We start from the raw sequence: 12,725 nt of genomic DNA on the forward strand, positions 1-12,725 counted from the left end.
TTGTAGAGGAGGAAGGTACCCCAAGGGTCATCTAGTCCAACCCCCTGCAACGCAGGAATTGCAGTTCAAGAATCCCTGATGGATGGCTACCCCACCTCTGTTGAGTAACCTCACATGAAGGAGAGGCCACCACCTCCTGAGGGCGTCCATTCCGCCGTTGAACAGCTCTTAGAGTCAGAAGATTCTTGTTAATGTTTAGTCAGAATCCCCTTTCTTGCCATTGGAATCTTTTGGTTTGGATCTTACCTTCTGGAGCGGCAAGAAGCAAACCAAACCTAATTCTCTTTTAAGGCCATCCAAGTCAATCACTGCCTCCTGCAGGAGCAAGTTTAACTGCGTGAATTGTTCCAATTTAACCACTGAGGTGCTCACAACCCTTGCTTTACTGTGGACAGAAAATTCCCCAGGGTTTGGGAAAGGCCACTGGCCCCCCAAAACGTTGTGTGGCTGCCCGGCTCAGGAGGCAGTGCTGTGGCTCTAAAAGCAGGTGTTTGTGCGTTGATTTCTGTGGCTTGTGCCAGACAGAAATTCTGTTCCATCTCAAAGAAATTTACGTGGAGGGACTCCCTGGTCAAACACTTGATAGGTAACATCAATGTGGACCTGATAGTGGGATTCTTGGAGGGGGGGTTGGTTCTTTTGGAATCAGCTTTGAGGGGTGGGAGGCAATAACTGAGCAGCTCCAAGTGGTTCCCCCCAGAACCAAACCTGGCAGAAAGCAGGAAAATTCCTTTAGAAAGGGGGAGTGTCTTTTCTCTTCTTGCCTGTCCTTCTCATCACCTCCAGTTCACAGCAATTCCTCTCCTTTGTCTTTTCCAGAAGACTCTCTACTGGAAGCTGCACGGATCAACAACATTTCCGAAGTGGACAGGTGAGCCCCCTGAATTCAGCCCTGCTGGTGCGAGGGGTGGCCGGGAGATGTCTGCTGGTGGCGTGCAGCCTTCTTGGGAGAAAACACTAGTGTGTGCGGTCTAAAAATTATATCTATATAACCTCACAATTTTTATATACTACCTGATTGTAAAAAAAACCAAAACCCAACAACAACCACCTCAAAGCAGTTTGCAAAGAGAATAAAACTGTAAAACTGTCAGTAAAGACTGCTCTTTAAAATACAGTGGTACCTCGCAAGACGAATGCCTCGCAAGACAAAAAACTCGCAAGACGAAAGGGTTTTTGGTTTTTTGAGTTGCTTCGCAAGACGAATTTCCCTATGGGCTTGCTTCGCAAGACGGAAACGTCTTGCAAGTTTGTTTCCTTTTTCTTAAAACCGTTAATACAGTTGCGACTTGACTTCGAGGAGCAACTCATAGAACACGGTGTGGTAGCCTTTTCTGAAGTTTTTGAAGACTTTGGTGATTTTTGAAGCTTTTCCAAAACTTTTCCGAAACCGTGCTTCGCAAGACGAAAAATTCGCAAGACGAAAAAACTCGCGGAACGAATTAATTTCGTCTTGCGAGGCACCACTGTATTCAAAAGAAAAAATCAGTCATAAACTAAAAGAAATTAAAAGCACACATCAACACGCCACGTTTTTGAGTAGGCTTGTCTAAACAAAAATGTTTTTAGCAGGCACCGAAAAGGGTACAGTGAAGGTCCCTGCAGGGAGTTCCAGATTGTGGGTGCTGCCACGCGACAGGTTGTGGAATGGTGATTCTGCAGATATCTTTTCTTGAGGCCAAGGGTCGAGGTCCATTTGTTGATGTACTGATGGGCTTTCTCTAGGAGAAACTATGGAAGTTGCCCCCACAGGGGGCAGTGATGGCCACCAACCTAGATAGCTTTAAAAAGAGGACCAGGCAGATTCATAGAGGAGAATAAGGCTGTCAATGGCCACTAGCCAGGATGGCTGTGCTCTGCCTCTATGATCAGAGGCAGAAATGCTTCCGAAGACCAGTTGCTGGAACCACAGGAGGGGAGAATCCTCTTGTGCTCAGACCCTGCTTGCTGGTTTACCACAGGCTTCTGGTTGGCCACTATGAGAGCAGCCTGCTGGACTAGATGGGCCCCGTTTGGCCTGATGTAGCAGACCCTTCTTTTGTTCTTTTGCTTTAGAAGTGACACCTCTGCATCTGAATATTATTATTATTATTATTATTATTATTATTATTATTATTATTATTATTATCATTACTATTATTATTAAGCATGCCTCAGAGCTTGATTTCCTACCTTCGACCCCCTTCCCCCCCAAAAAGCAAGGTGTTAGCAGTTGTTTGTAAGGGAGAGGCCCTCTGTACATGCTTAGGGGTGTTCCCTTCGCCACAGTTCAGTTTTCCACACCCTCAGCAGCTGATCTCTGGCACCGAAGTGCCTTCTGCCCTAGTGCTGGGGTGTTCGATTAAAACTCTCCAAGCCATAACGAGCTAGCAGACTGGCATATTTGTGTGGTCTATGCCCACCTTGCACTTCGCCCTGTTCAGATCAGCCTTCATGCCCCCTGTATTATCCAGGGTCTTCTACAGCCCAGCAACCAGGTCTCTCCCCCCGCCCTGCACCACATAACCTCCTCTCCTCTCTTCCTTGCGCCCCCAAACCTCTTCCCAGCCTGTCTCAGGAAATAGCTTCCTTGTGCCCAACGCAGCCGAGGTCTGGCCTGCATCAACGCTCCTGATGGGCAGCGAACTGGGCCCCTGGCAGTAATTGCAGGAAGCGGCCTGATTATCTTTGAGTCAGCCCAGGTCTCCAGGCCTCTTTCCCTCCCACCTCCTTGCTTCGGCTTCACGTTCCCCGCAGGCGATTCTGGGAATGCTTTCGGCCACTTGTTCAAACCTTCGGATGGCATATAATTTGAGAAACGGGAAAGACCACAGCTGAGAGGTGGACCGTTTGCCTTGCCTGTCGAAAGTCCCAGGCTGGCACTGAGGTGAGATGGTGCAAGCTTGGGTTCCAAAATGCCTCCCCAGACCCCCTTGCTCCTGTGAGCTGGCCCGGGCTGGACGATGTGCTCTGGAAGCCACCACTGTGCCCTCATGGGACACAGCTTCCAGCCATCCCCTCTTGCACTCAGAAAATAGTGTGGGCTTGAGTTAGGCTAGCAGCAGGAGAACAGTAATGCTTTAATGTTACATGTCTAAGATATCCAGAAATTACTGTATTTTTCTGTGTATAAGACACCCCCTACTTTTGGGGACCCCAAATTTAGAAAATGGGCACATGCACTACCTGTGTATAAGACGCCCCCAGATGTTTAACCTTATTTTAAAGTAAAAAACCCTAGTCTTATACACGGAACAATACGGTAATCTTCACCAACATTTGCAAAAGCTGGCATTGGCTCTCCCTGTGATACCATTCTGCCTGCCTTGTCCGCCTGCAAGGTCAGGGCTGTACATAGATGTCACACGCTAGAATATTCACCTTCACCTCTTTGAAGGGCTGTCACATGGAAGATGGACCATCTTGGCTGTGAGTCCTGGAGGACCTGCTCCCTGCCTTGCAGGCCTATTTCTACCTGGCCTGGGAGGCAGGGCCTGGACTGACTCCAGCTACAAAAGCTGAGGCTGCTGAACAGACTCTTGCGCTGGGGTGTTGGTTAGGGGTTTTCGTTGTTTTCTTGTTGATATTAATTTTTTGTATACTGTATTTTTAGATCTTATGATTTATGTGGAAATTGTTCAGTTCGGTTGTGCGCCTTTTGGCGTGGTTTACTTATTAAGACTACTGGTCTAAACCACGGAGCCTAGGGCTTGCCATTCAGAAGGTCGGCAGTTCAGATCCCTGCGACAGGGTGAGCTCTCATTGCTTGGTCCCTGTTCCTGCCCACCTAGCAGTTCGAAAGCACGTCAAAGTGCAAGTAGATAAATAGGTACCACTCCGGCAGGAAGGTAAACGGAGTTTCCGTGCGCTGCTCTGGTTCGCCAGAAGCGGCTTAGTCCTGCTGGCCACATGACCCGGAAGCTGTACGCCGGCTCCCTCAGCCAATAAAGCGAGATGAGCGCCGCAACCCCAGAGTCGTCCGCAACTGGACCTAATGGTCAGGGGTCCCTTTACCTTTTACTTCTGTTATATTTGTAATTACATAAATATTTTTATTTTGTAAGCCGCCTTCAGCATAGCTTTAAGTATTCAAAGGCTGCATACAGTTAAAATGATGGAGATGATGCAAGCTTGTTTTCTGCTGCTGCAGGTGGGAGAACCTGCAAGAAAGGAGATTCTGACTTAGCATTAGGACGAACTTTCTGAGGGCAAGAGCTATTTGACAGTAGAACGGATTACCTCGGGAGCTCATTGACTCTCCTTCCTTGAAGGTTTTTAAACAGAGGTTGGGAGGCCACCTGTCAGTGGTCCTTTATCTGCAATTCCTGCATTGCAGGGTGTTGGAATAGATGACCCCTGAGAGTCCCTTCCAACTATGCAATTATAGGATTACTGGGCTTTCGTTTTTGGGATGAAAACAGTGGAGGACAATGGGCTTATTAGACAGGCCATTTTTAGGAAGCTGGCCCTGTTTTTCTCCCTTGAGATCATTATGCTGCCGGTGTGTGTGTTTAGGGGGTGGGAAGGATCTCATTCTGTAAGTGTTGCAAACCTCGAAGCACCTCCTAAAGAAGTCGAAAGTTTCCCTAAAGCCCCCCGGCTGTTAAACAGTAACATCTGGGCACGGCGGGTGGGGTGTGGGGAGAGGGAGAGAAGTGCTGTTTAACTGGCCTCCGCCGCTGCTGGGGACAGAAGCTTTTGTTGTGGCCAAAAGTTCAAGTTTCCAGCTTCCTCTTCCTCCACCTGTCAGGAGGGCCCGGCTCGCAGGCGCTGAGCACAAACTCAAACATGCCCTTTGGGCTCCCGGAGTCGCTCACCCAGAACTCCCGGGCTCGGAGGCCTGAATAGAAGCCCCATATGTTCAGCGCGGGAAGGGGGTGTGCAGAGAGGGGAGCCAAGTGCCTATGCTGCAATAGGAGATGCCCAAAGCCAAAGGAATCACTGAATCAGATGCCTTCTTTGCTCTGAAGGGGGGGGTGTCATCCTTCTTTCGCTCCCCCCGAAGAACAAATTTATCCTCCCTGAGATGCATCCCTTCTCTCCCCCCCCCATTAGTGGGGTGGTTTTTGTGTCTTCCAAAGGGCCCCTGGCCAGAAAGCCCCCTCTGGAATGTTGGGGGGTTCTCACCATAAACAAGGAGGCATGAATTTGGCAGGCTCCTGAAGCTTGGATAAGGGATTGCAGCAGCGCTTCTGAATACTAGTTGCTGGAGACCCCACAGGAGAGGAGAGTTGCTCTTGTGTTCGAATCCTGCTTGTGGGTTTCACACAGGCATCCGGTTGTCCACTGTGAGAACAGGAGGCTAGGCTAGATGGGCCGTTGGCCTGATCCAGCAAGCTCTTCTTACATTCTTACGAGTTGCACCTTCCCAGTTTAACCTAGTCCAGAGAGGCAGGCAAACCAGCCTCTCTCTTCCATGGATTGCGTGGTAACATTCTCGGGTGGGGGTGTTTGCACTTCCGTCAGATGAGGTTGTCAGTCAGAGGCTAGTGATGATAATAGCATTTACAGAATGCCATAGACTATCCAACTAATTTTGCACAGTGTCCTGTCATAACTATTACAATAGTTTGTGGAATGCTCTCCCCGAGGAGGTTCGTCTGGCGCCATCATTACAGTGGTACCTCTGGTTGCGAACGGGATCCGTTCCGGAGGCCCGTTCGTAACCTGAAAAGAACGCAACCTGCGTGTGCGCAGGTCACAATTCGCCGCTTCTGCGCATGCGTGTGACATCATTTTGCGCATCTGCGCATGCGTGAGCGGCGAAACCCGGAAGTAACCCTTTCTGGTACTTCCGGATCGCCGCGGGACGCAACCTGAAAACACTCAACCAGAAGCAAACGTAACATGAGGTTTGACTGTATACGCCTTTAGGTGCCAGGTGAAAACATTCCTCTTCAAACAGGCCTTTGACTGATGATGAGCCAATACCCTTTTAAATGCTGGCTTCTGGGACTGATGGGAACTGAATGGTTCCCAGGTCTCTCAGCCCTGCTCTCCAGGGCTCACTTTCTAGTCCTGCACATGAAATTCCAAGTTTTCAACTCTTTCTGTAAATTTGCAGTGCTCGTATTTGCGGGACAGGAGACACTGATGAGATTTAATCTTCCACTTTGCAAATTCCTGGCTGAACCTTGTGTTGCTACTCTGTGAAAATGCACCTCTAGGTGTCTGTGGATGAGCAGCTGTTTGGGAGCCATTCAGCCGAGTGCCTCAGGTGTTATTTGGTTAAAATGCGGGTAAACATCCTTAAAGATTGATCAGAGAATTTTATTTAATTAACAATAAAATACCCCTGCTGGTAAATACATTTGGTTGTCTAGGAGCTGAGCAGTGGTCGTCGCTCTATTGATTTGTTGTGATTAAATCAGGCTGGGAATATATTAATGATGATCACGAGTGCCCCGAACATAAAGTTCAGCCATTTCACAAAGCTGCTAAGTTGCTCAGCACCAATGTGCTGATTTTAAAAAATGCCCCTAATTGAAATGTCGATGCAGGCTGTGCTCCTCGATGGCGCTGCGGTCATCCTGCATTCTGACTTTCTCAGTTCATCATTCTAGAGGGCCTTAAGCAACTTGTGTCCTGTTCCCGAACACAGGCTCTTGTCGATGACCGTGATCAGTGATGGTTTTGTGGCCTCATCTTGCTGTGCGCAAGTGGCAAAAGTTGTTGGAAAACAAGCCTCCTAGGGAGAGACTGGCAACTCTCCCAGACTCCCGGCTTGCTTACCGGTGATCTTCCCTGGCTGCAGTCACCGTAAGTCCAGGATAGATCTCAATAGGCGACATTTCCCAGCGTGGAAAATGCACACCCGCTCCCTCCTTGCATACCAGCAAGAAAAGGAGATAGTCAGAAAATCTTCTACATTCTGTTTATTTCTGACTTTACAGCACTACAGAAAAACATGTCCAAACAGTTCAGTGTTCAGCAAGCAAGTGGCAGAGACTTCCTTTACATACGCAACAGGAAGGTCTCATATTACACAGAGAGCAAATTCCGGTGAATCACCCTGTGAACTGACTGTAACATTCATTCCCACAGTCAGCCCCATCATATGATGTAAACACCAAACTGCCAGTTTGCAGCTGCGTTGCTTTCATATCGTAACAAAAGTCACTCTGGAGCACCTCCCATGACCCAGAACAGGCACAGTCCTTATGATGCCCCATCCAGATGCTGTGTTCCAGCTCTCATCAGCCCCAGAGAGCATAGCTAACGGTCAGGTATGATGGAAGTTGTAGCTTAGCAATTTTTGAGGGAATTGGGTTATGTTTCGCCTGGAGAAGAGAAGAGTCAGGTGATATGAGAGCCATCTTTAGATATCTGAAAGGCTGTCACATGGAAGAAGAGGCAAGCTTGTTTTCTGCTGCTCCAGAGGGTAGGACCCAAACAGATTCAAATTATGAGAAAGGAGATTCCGACTAAATACTTGGAAGAACTTTCTGATAACATGAGGTCTTTGACAGTGGAACGGACTACCTCAAAAGTTGGCGGACGCTCCTTCCTTGGAGGTTTTTAAACAGAGGTAGGATGGCCGTCTGTTGGGGATTCTTTGGCTGTGATTCCCTTGGGGTCCCTTCCAACTCTGTGTTTCTTTAATATCTGGAGGGCCACAGATTAACCGCTTCTGCTGTAAGAGCAGTGAGCAATCAGCCAGCCGCTTGTTGGGAATCACTTTGCTGTCACTCATCTTGTCCTTTAAAAAATGGTTGCCTCCTTGGCCTTCTGTGGAACATGCTTACCCTTACTCTTCAAGGCAAACACTGGGCCTTGCCACTTCTGGAGTAGGGTATTTTTTTTTCTTTTCATGGCTCAGCTTTGAGCCTTCAGAGCTTTGATTTCTGCCTTCTGGCTCATGAACTTCCCCTGGTGCTAAGACCGGCTGGGAGGCATCCTGCCCTGCAAGAGCATTGCAAGGTGAGACCTCACAGCTGTGGCAGCTCCTGCTCCCGGGACTCTCTGCTGGAGGCTCCTCTTGCTCTCGGCTTTCAACATCAGGTCGTCATAACACCTTTCCAATTTTAAGGAGGCTTCTGGAGAGAGGGAGCAAAGATGATTGCTGGTCATCTTGGGCTCAATTCGTTTGAGATTTATACCTGGCTTCATTGTGTTTTTGCATTTTGGTTGGATTTTACCCATTAGCTGGTTAGAAGTGCAACTGATAAGCGCAATCGACGTACAATTCAAATAGTTCAAAACACAACAACTGCATCCCTTGGCTTGTCGAGTTTCTACGTTTGCCACTTGTCAGGGCCCAGAGGCAGGCGCTGTGGTCCAGCGGAAGCAGAGTACTGAATCTCGAAGGCAGCAACTGTCAATCTGAAAAGGCAGAGGCAGGAAAAATCATCATCTGGTGCAGGCAAGCTGGCGGTCTGGTTTCCAGCAGGCAGCTGCCTGAGAGAAAGCTGTTTCCAGAGCACCTACTTTGACTGACAGATTGCTCAGACTGAGGAGCCAAACCAGAGGCAAGCTTAAATAAGGCCGGTCTTGCCCCTATTGCCACTCTAGGCACCTGGTCCAGTTGAGCTGATGAGCTGCAGTACCGCACTCTGGCCATTATTTAGGGGGGTGCTGCAGAGTAGGAGGGGTCAGGCCAACAGCTCCCTTTCCCTGAGAGCTGCCCCCCCCCAATTGCCCCAGGAAGGAAGGTCCCTGCATCTTGCTACCAGCCGCCCTGGTTTGAGTCCCCTGGCATCTTCTGCCAAGGGCTCCTTGGTGCATTTGAGCCAGGAAAGGTGTCCTGCTTGCCTACCACCAAGAGGTGGGAAATTGGGGGGAGGAACAGATCAATAAATCCTCAGACTTTTGTCATGCCAAAATTTTGTGAGCTGAGAAGAGAAAAATGAAGGGTTGGCTTCTTTGATGATGTTCAAAGAAGGGAAGAGAGAAAAAGAACCTCTCTGTGAGTGGTTGGACAGGCAATACAGTGGTACCTCGGGTTAAGTACTTAATTCGTTCCGGAGGTCCATTCTTAACCTGAAACTGTTCTTAACCTGAAGCACCACTTTAGCTAATGGGGCCTCCTGCTGCTGCTGCGCCGCCGGAACACGATTTCTGTTCTCATCCTGAAGCAAAGTTCTTAACCCGAGGTACTATTTCTGGGTTAGCGGAGTCTGTAACCTGAAGCGTATGTAACCTGAGGTACCACTGTACTGTCAAGGGATATTCTCTCCCCATTTGATATATTGAAGGCTCCTGATTGTAAGAGTAAGGAAGTAGTTTGTTTTTACAATTTAATCCCTCTGATTTATATATCGCGATGCAATTATTTGGTTTCATTTTGCTTATATCTCTTTTAATGGTAACTAATAGAATAGATGTTGTTTTTAAAAAGCAGAGCGCTTTTGCGTCTGCACATGTGTGTATAAACCTTGAAAGCCTCGTAAACATGAACAATGATATTAAACTCAAGTGCCTCTTCCTGCATTGAGCATTGTTTAAAGTTTTATAGCCAAGGCCGGCCCAAAACATTTTGCTGCCTGAGGCAAAGCAACAAATCTCCCTCCTTCTCCACCTATGTGGAAGTACAACATAGCCATTGTGGCTCGCGGCCACAATGGAGCCTTATATGGCTTTTCATATTCTGAAGCCAAGTTGGTGGTCATCTCTGCGTCGGGGGGGGGGGGGGGGCAAATTCCGCTGCTTAACTCAGTACAGTGGTGCCTCACAAGACGAAATTAATTCGTTCCGCGAGTTTTTCCGTCTTGCGATTTTTCCGTCTTGCAAAGCACGGTTTCGGAAAAGTTTTGGAAAAGCTTCAAAAATCACCAAAGTCTTCAAAAACCTTTAAAAAGGCTACCACACCGCGTGCTATGAATTGGTCCTTGAAGTCAAGTCGCAACTGTATTAATGGTTTTAAGAAAAAGGAAACAAACTTGCAAGACGTTTCCGTCTTGCGAAGCAAGCCCATAGGGAAAATCGTCTTGCGAAGCAACTCAAAAAACCAAAAACCCTTTCGTCTTGCGAGTTTTCCGTCTTGCGAGGCATTCGTCTTGCGAGGTACCACTGTACTGTACAAATAAGTGGATTTTGTCTGTCCTGAATCTTCAAATACTCAGCTCCATTGGACATCCGGGAGATCTAGTATTCTGAGAGAGGGAGGAAAGTGTTTCTCAACACTGTGCATAATTTTATACACTGGATACTTTAGTTGAGATTCCTGCATTGCAGGGGGTTGGACTAGAAGACCCTTGGGGTCCCTTCCAACTCGTAAGAGTCTATGATTCTATTACCTCAACCTCTCACTCGCGTATTTTGTAAACTAAAAACCCCCAAACGCTGCAGCCTTTTGGGGAGTTACTCCATCCCATTGTTCATTATAAGTTCTCTTTTCTGAACCTTTTCCAACTCCACAATCTCCTTTTTGAGGTTGAGCAATCGGAACTGTATGCAATATTCCAAATGTGATCACACGGTAGATTTGCCTGAGGGCATTTTTTGAGGCTCCTCCTTGAGAGGCCAATGGTGCATTCACCTAGCGCTCATACAGAGTCACAAATGCCTCTGGAAAGCACAGCAGTAACAGGAGGGATCAGGGTGAGAGCCAGTGCAGTACAGCCTGAATTAATCCTATAGAACTGTATAGAACAGGCACGTCCAACAGATCTACCGATAGATTACTGGCCGTCTGTAGTAGATCACTGGTAGATCACTGCCTCCCCCCAAAGAAGCTTAACAACTTTGGCTTCCCTAAAGAAAACTCAATATTTTTGCCCTGCACCCTCAGAAATCAAGGCTTTCCTTTCCTCCTCCTTTGACCTGAACCCCTAAAAAGCAGGCCTTCCTCCTTCCTAAAAAAAGCTTCAACAGCTTTGACCTGAACCCCAAAAAGGGGGTGGATCACTGCCAGTTTTTAACACTGAGAGTAGATTGCAGTCTCTTGGGAGTTGGCCACCCCTGGTGTAGAATTACGGGAACAGACCTCTGAGGGGTGAATCTGCCTAGGATTGCCCCGGTGATACGTAGTGTGATGGGGACCAGCAAAGCTAAGGACGGCTTTTGGTCGGGCGGTTGGAGGACCTTTGGAGAGCTTCCAGATGGAGCAGGGGTGTGGGTTTCTGCCGCAGGCGATGCTGCTTTGAGCATGGGCCATGCAGCTGCAAGGCGCTCTTTGGTTACTCCTGTAAACACAGCCCTGTCTGCCCAGTTGACATCCAATCCGGGCCTCCCCCAGGCTGATGGAGCTCGTCACTACAGGTTCATTTCCTCTCTTTTTTTTGGTAGGCAAGGGAAAATCTGTTTGGCTCGAGCACACAGTCCTCTTGGGGTGATGGGCTGCACAGAAGGGTACCATCCCTTGGGAATGGGCAGTCCTCAGAAGACAAATGGCGCAGCGCAGAACTTGCCTTCCTCATTCATCGGGGCAGGCAACCTTTTCCCTTTGAGAGCCACATTCCCTTGTGGGGAGTAGTCTCTTGGGGGTTGCATGCTGCCAGGGGGAGGAGCCCCAGTTGAAGGTGGGTGGGGCCAAAGTTAATTCTGGATTAATTAGTCCAGAATGAAGAAATCCCACCCCACCACCCCAGTTTTCAGGATGGCTGCCTCAAACGAAAATTCCCAGTCCTGGGAAGTAAGCCCCACTGAGTTTGATGGGGTTGCTATCAAATAAATAAGCAGAGCATTGTTTTTTCAGTTCACCAGCCCGATACAGCTACTGTTCAGGGAAGCAAGTGAAAGTAATTCCATCCCGATTTTAGCTTGATATACACATATATGCACACACATGCACAGCAGAAGTCTTTCTATTCTCATTCAGCTGGGAGACAAACTTCTTTTCTCCAAGCCATAGCATACAACTTAGAAAATACAGTGGTGCCCCACAAGACGAATGCCTCGCAAGACGGAAAACCCGCTAGACGAAAGGGTTTTCCGTTTTGGAGGTGCTTCGCAAAATGAATTTCCTATGGGCTTGCTTCGCAAGACGAAAATGTCTTGCGAGTTCCTGCAGGGGTTTTTTTCCTCCCCACCCCCTTTTCCCCAAGCCGCTTATCAGCTGATCCACTAAGCCGCTAAGCCGCTTAACAGCTGATCCACTAAGCTGCTAAGCCGCCTATCAGCTGATCACTAAGCCGCCTATCAGCTGATCCGCTAAGCCGCTTAACAGCTGATCCGCTAAGCTGCTTATCAGCTGATCCGCTAAGCCGCTTATCAGCTGATCCGCTAAGCCCGCTAAGGCGCTAAGCCGCTAATGGGCTTGCTTCGCAAGACGAAAAAACCGCAAGACGAAGAGACTCGCGGAACGGATTCTTTTCGTCTTGCGAGGCACCACTATAGTTTTAAAATAACATCCATTTGTGTCTGTATTGCCTCTTCTAGTTGTTCTGATATTGTGTATATAGAATGAGGGAAAATGCGTTCAGAAGCCAGGAAAGCAAACAAGGAAGAAGGGATTGGGATGGGAGGGAGGGAGGGGTCAGCTACAGGGGTCTGTGGATGGGCAGGTTGTTTCACTGAGTCGTAGATGCTCCATGGCTAACAGATATGCTTCCTCTCCCTCTTTCTCTCTGTTCAGGTTGTTGCAGGAAGGTGCCAGTGTGAATGCCCGGCACAAACTTGGCTGGACAGCTCTGATGGTAGCTGCTATAAACCGAAATTCAAGGTGTGTTATTTATTTATTTATTGTAAGAAAAAGGTGCATATGACACCCACTCATGTAAAACACCAAGGCAGCATACAGCAATATACACAAATGCCATCAAACATACGACACATTAAGCATGGTAGGAAATGATCCTTAAAATGTC

The 12,725-nt window shown here is 48.2% G+C and overlaps 1 protein-coding gene across 2 annotated transcripts in view; it reads left to right on the plus strand.

Annotated features, from left to right (window-relative positions):
* CLPB (ClpB family mitochondrial disaggregase) overlaps positions 1-12,725 on the plus strand; it is a 76,450-nt gene that overhangs the window by 2,519 nt on the left and 61,206 nt on the right. The window contains exons 2-3 of one of the 2 annotated variants that reach the window (XM_077926837.1): positions 823-871; positions 12,494-12,580. In XM_077926837.1, the coding sequence (XP_077782963.1) occupies positions 823-871; positions 12,494-12,580 (136 nt within the window). Of the gene's footprint in view, positions 1-819; positions 872-12,493; positions 12,581-12,725 lie in introns of both variants that reach the window. The other variant, XM_077926836.1, reaches the window with a different exon arrangement.

The sequence above is a fragment of the Podarcis muralis genome, chromosome 4, assembly GCF_964188315.1.
Source record: "Podarcis muralis chromosome 4, rPodMur119.hap1.1, whole genome shotgun sequence".
NCBI lineage: Eukaryota > Metazoa > Chordata > Lepidosauria > Squamata > Lacertidae > Podarcis > Podarcis muralis.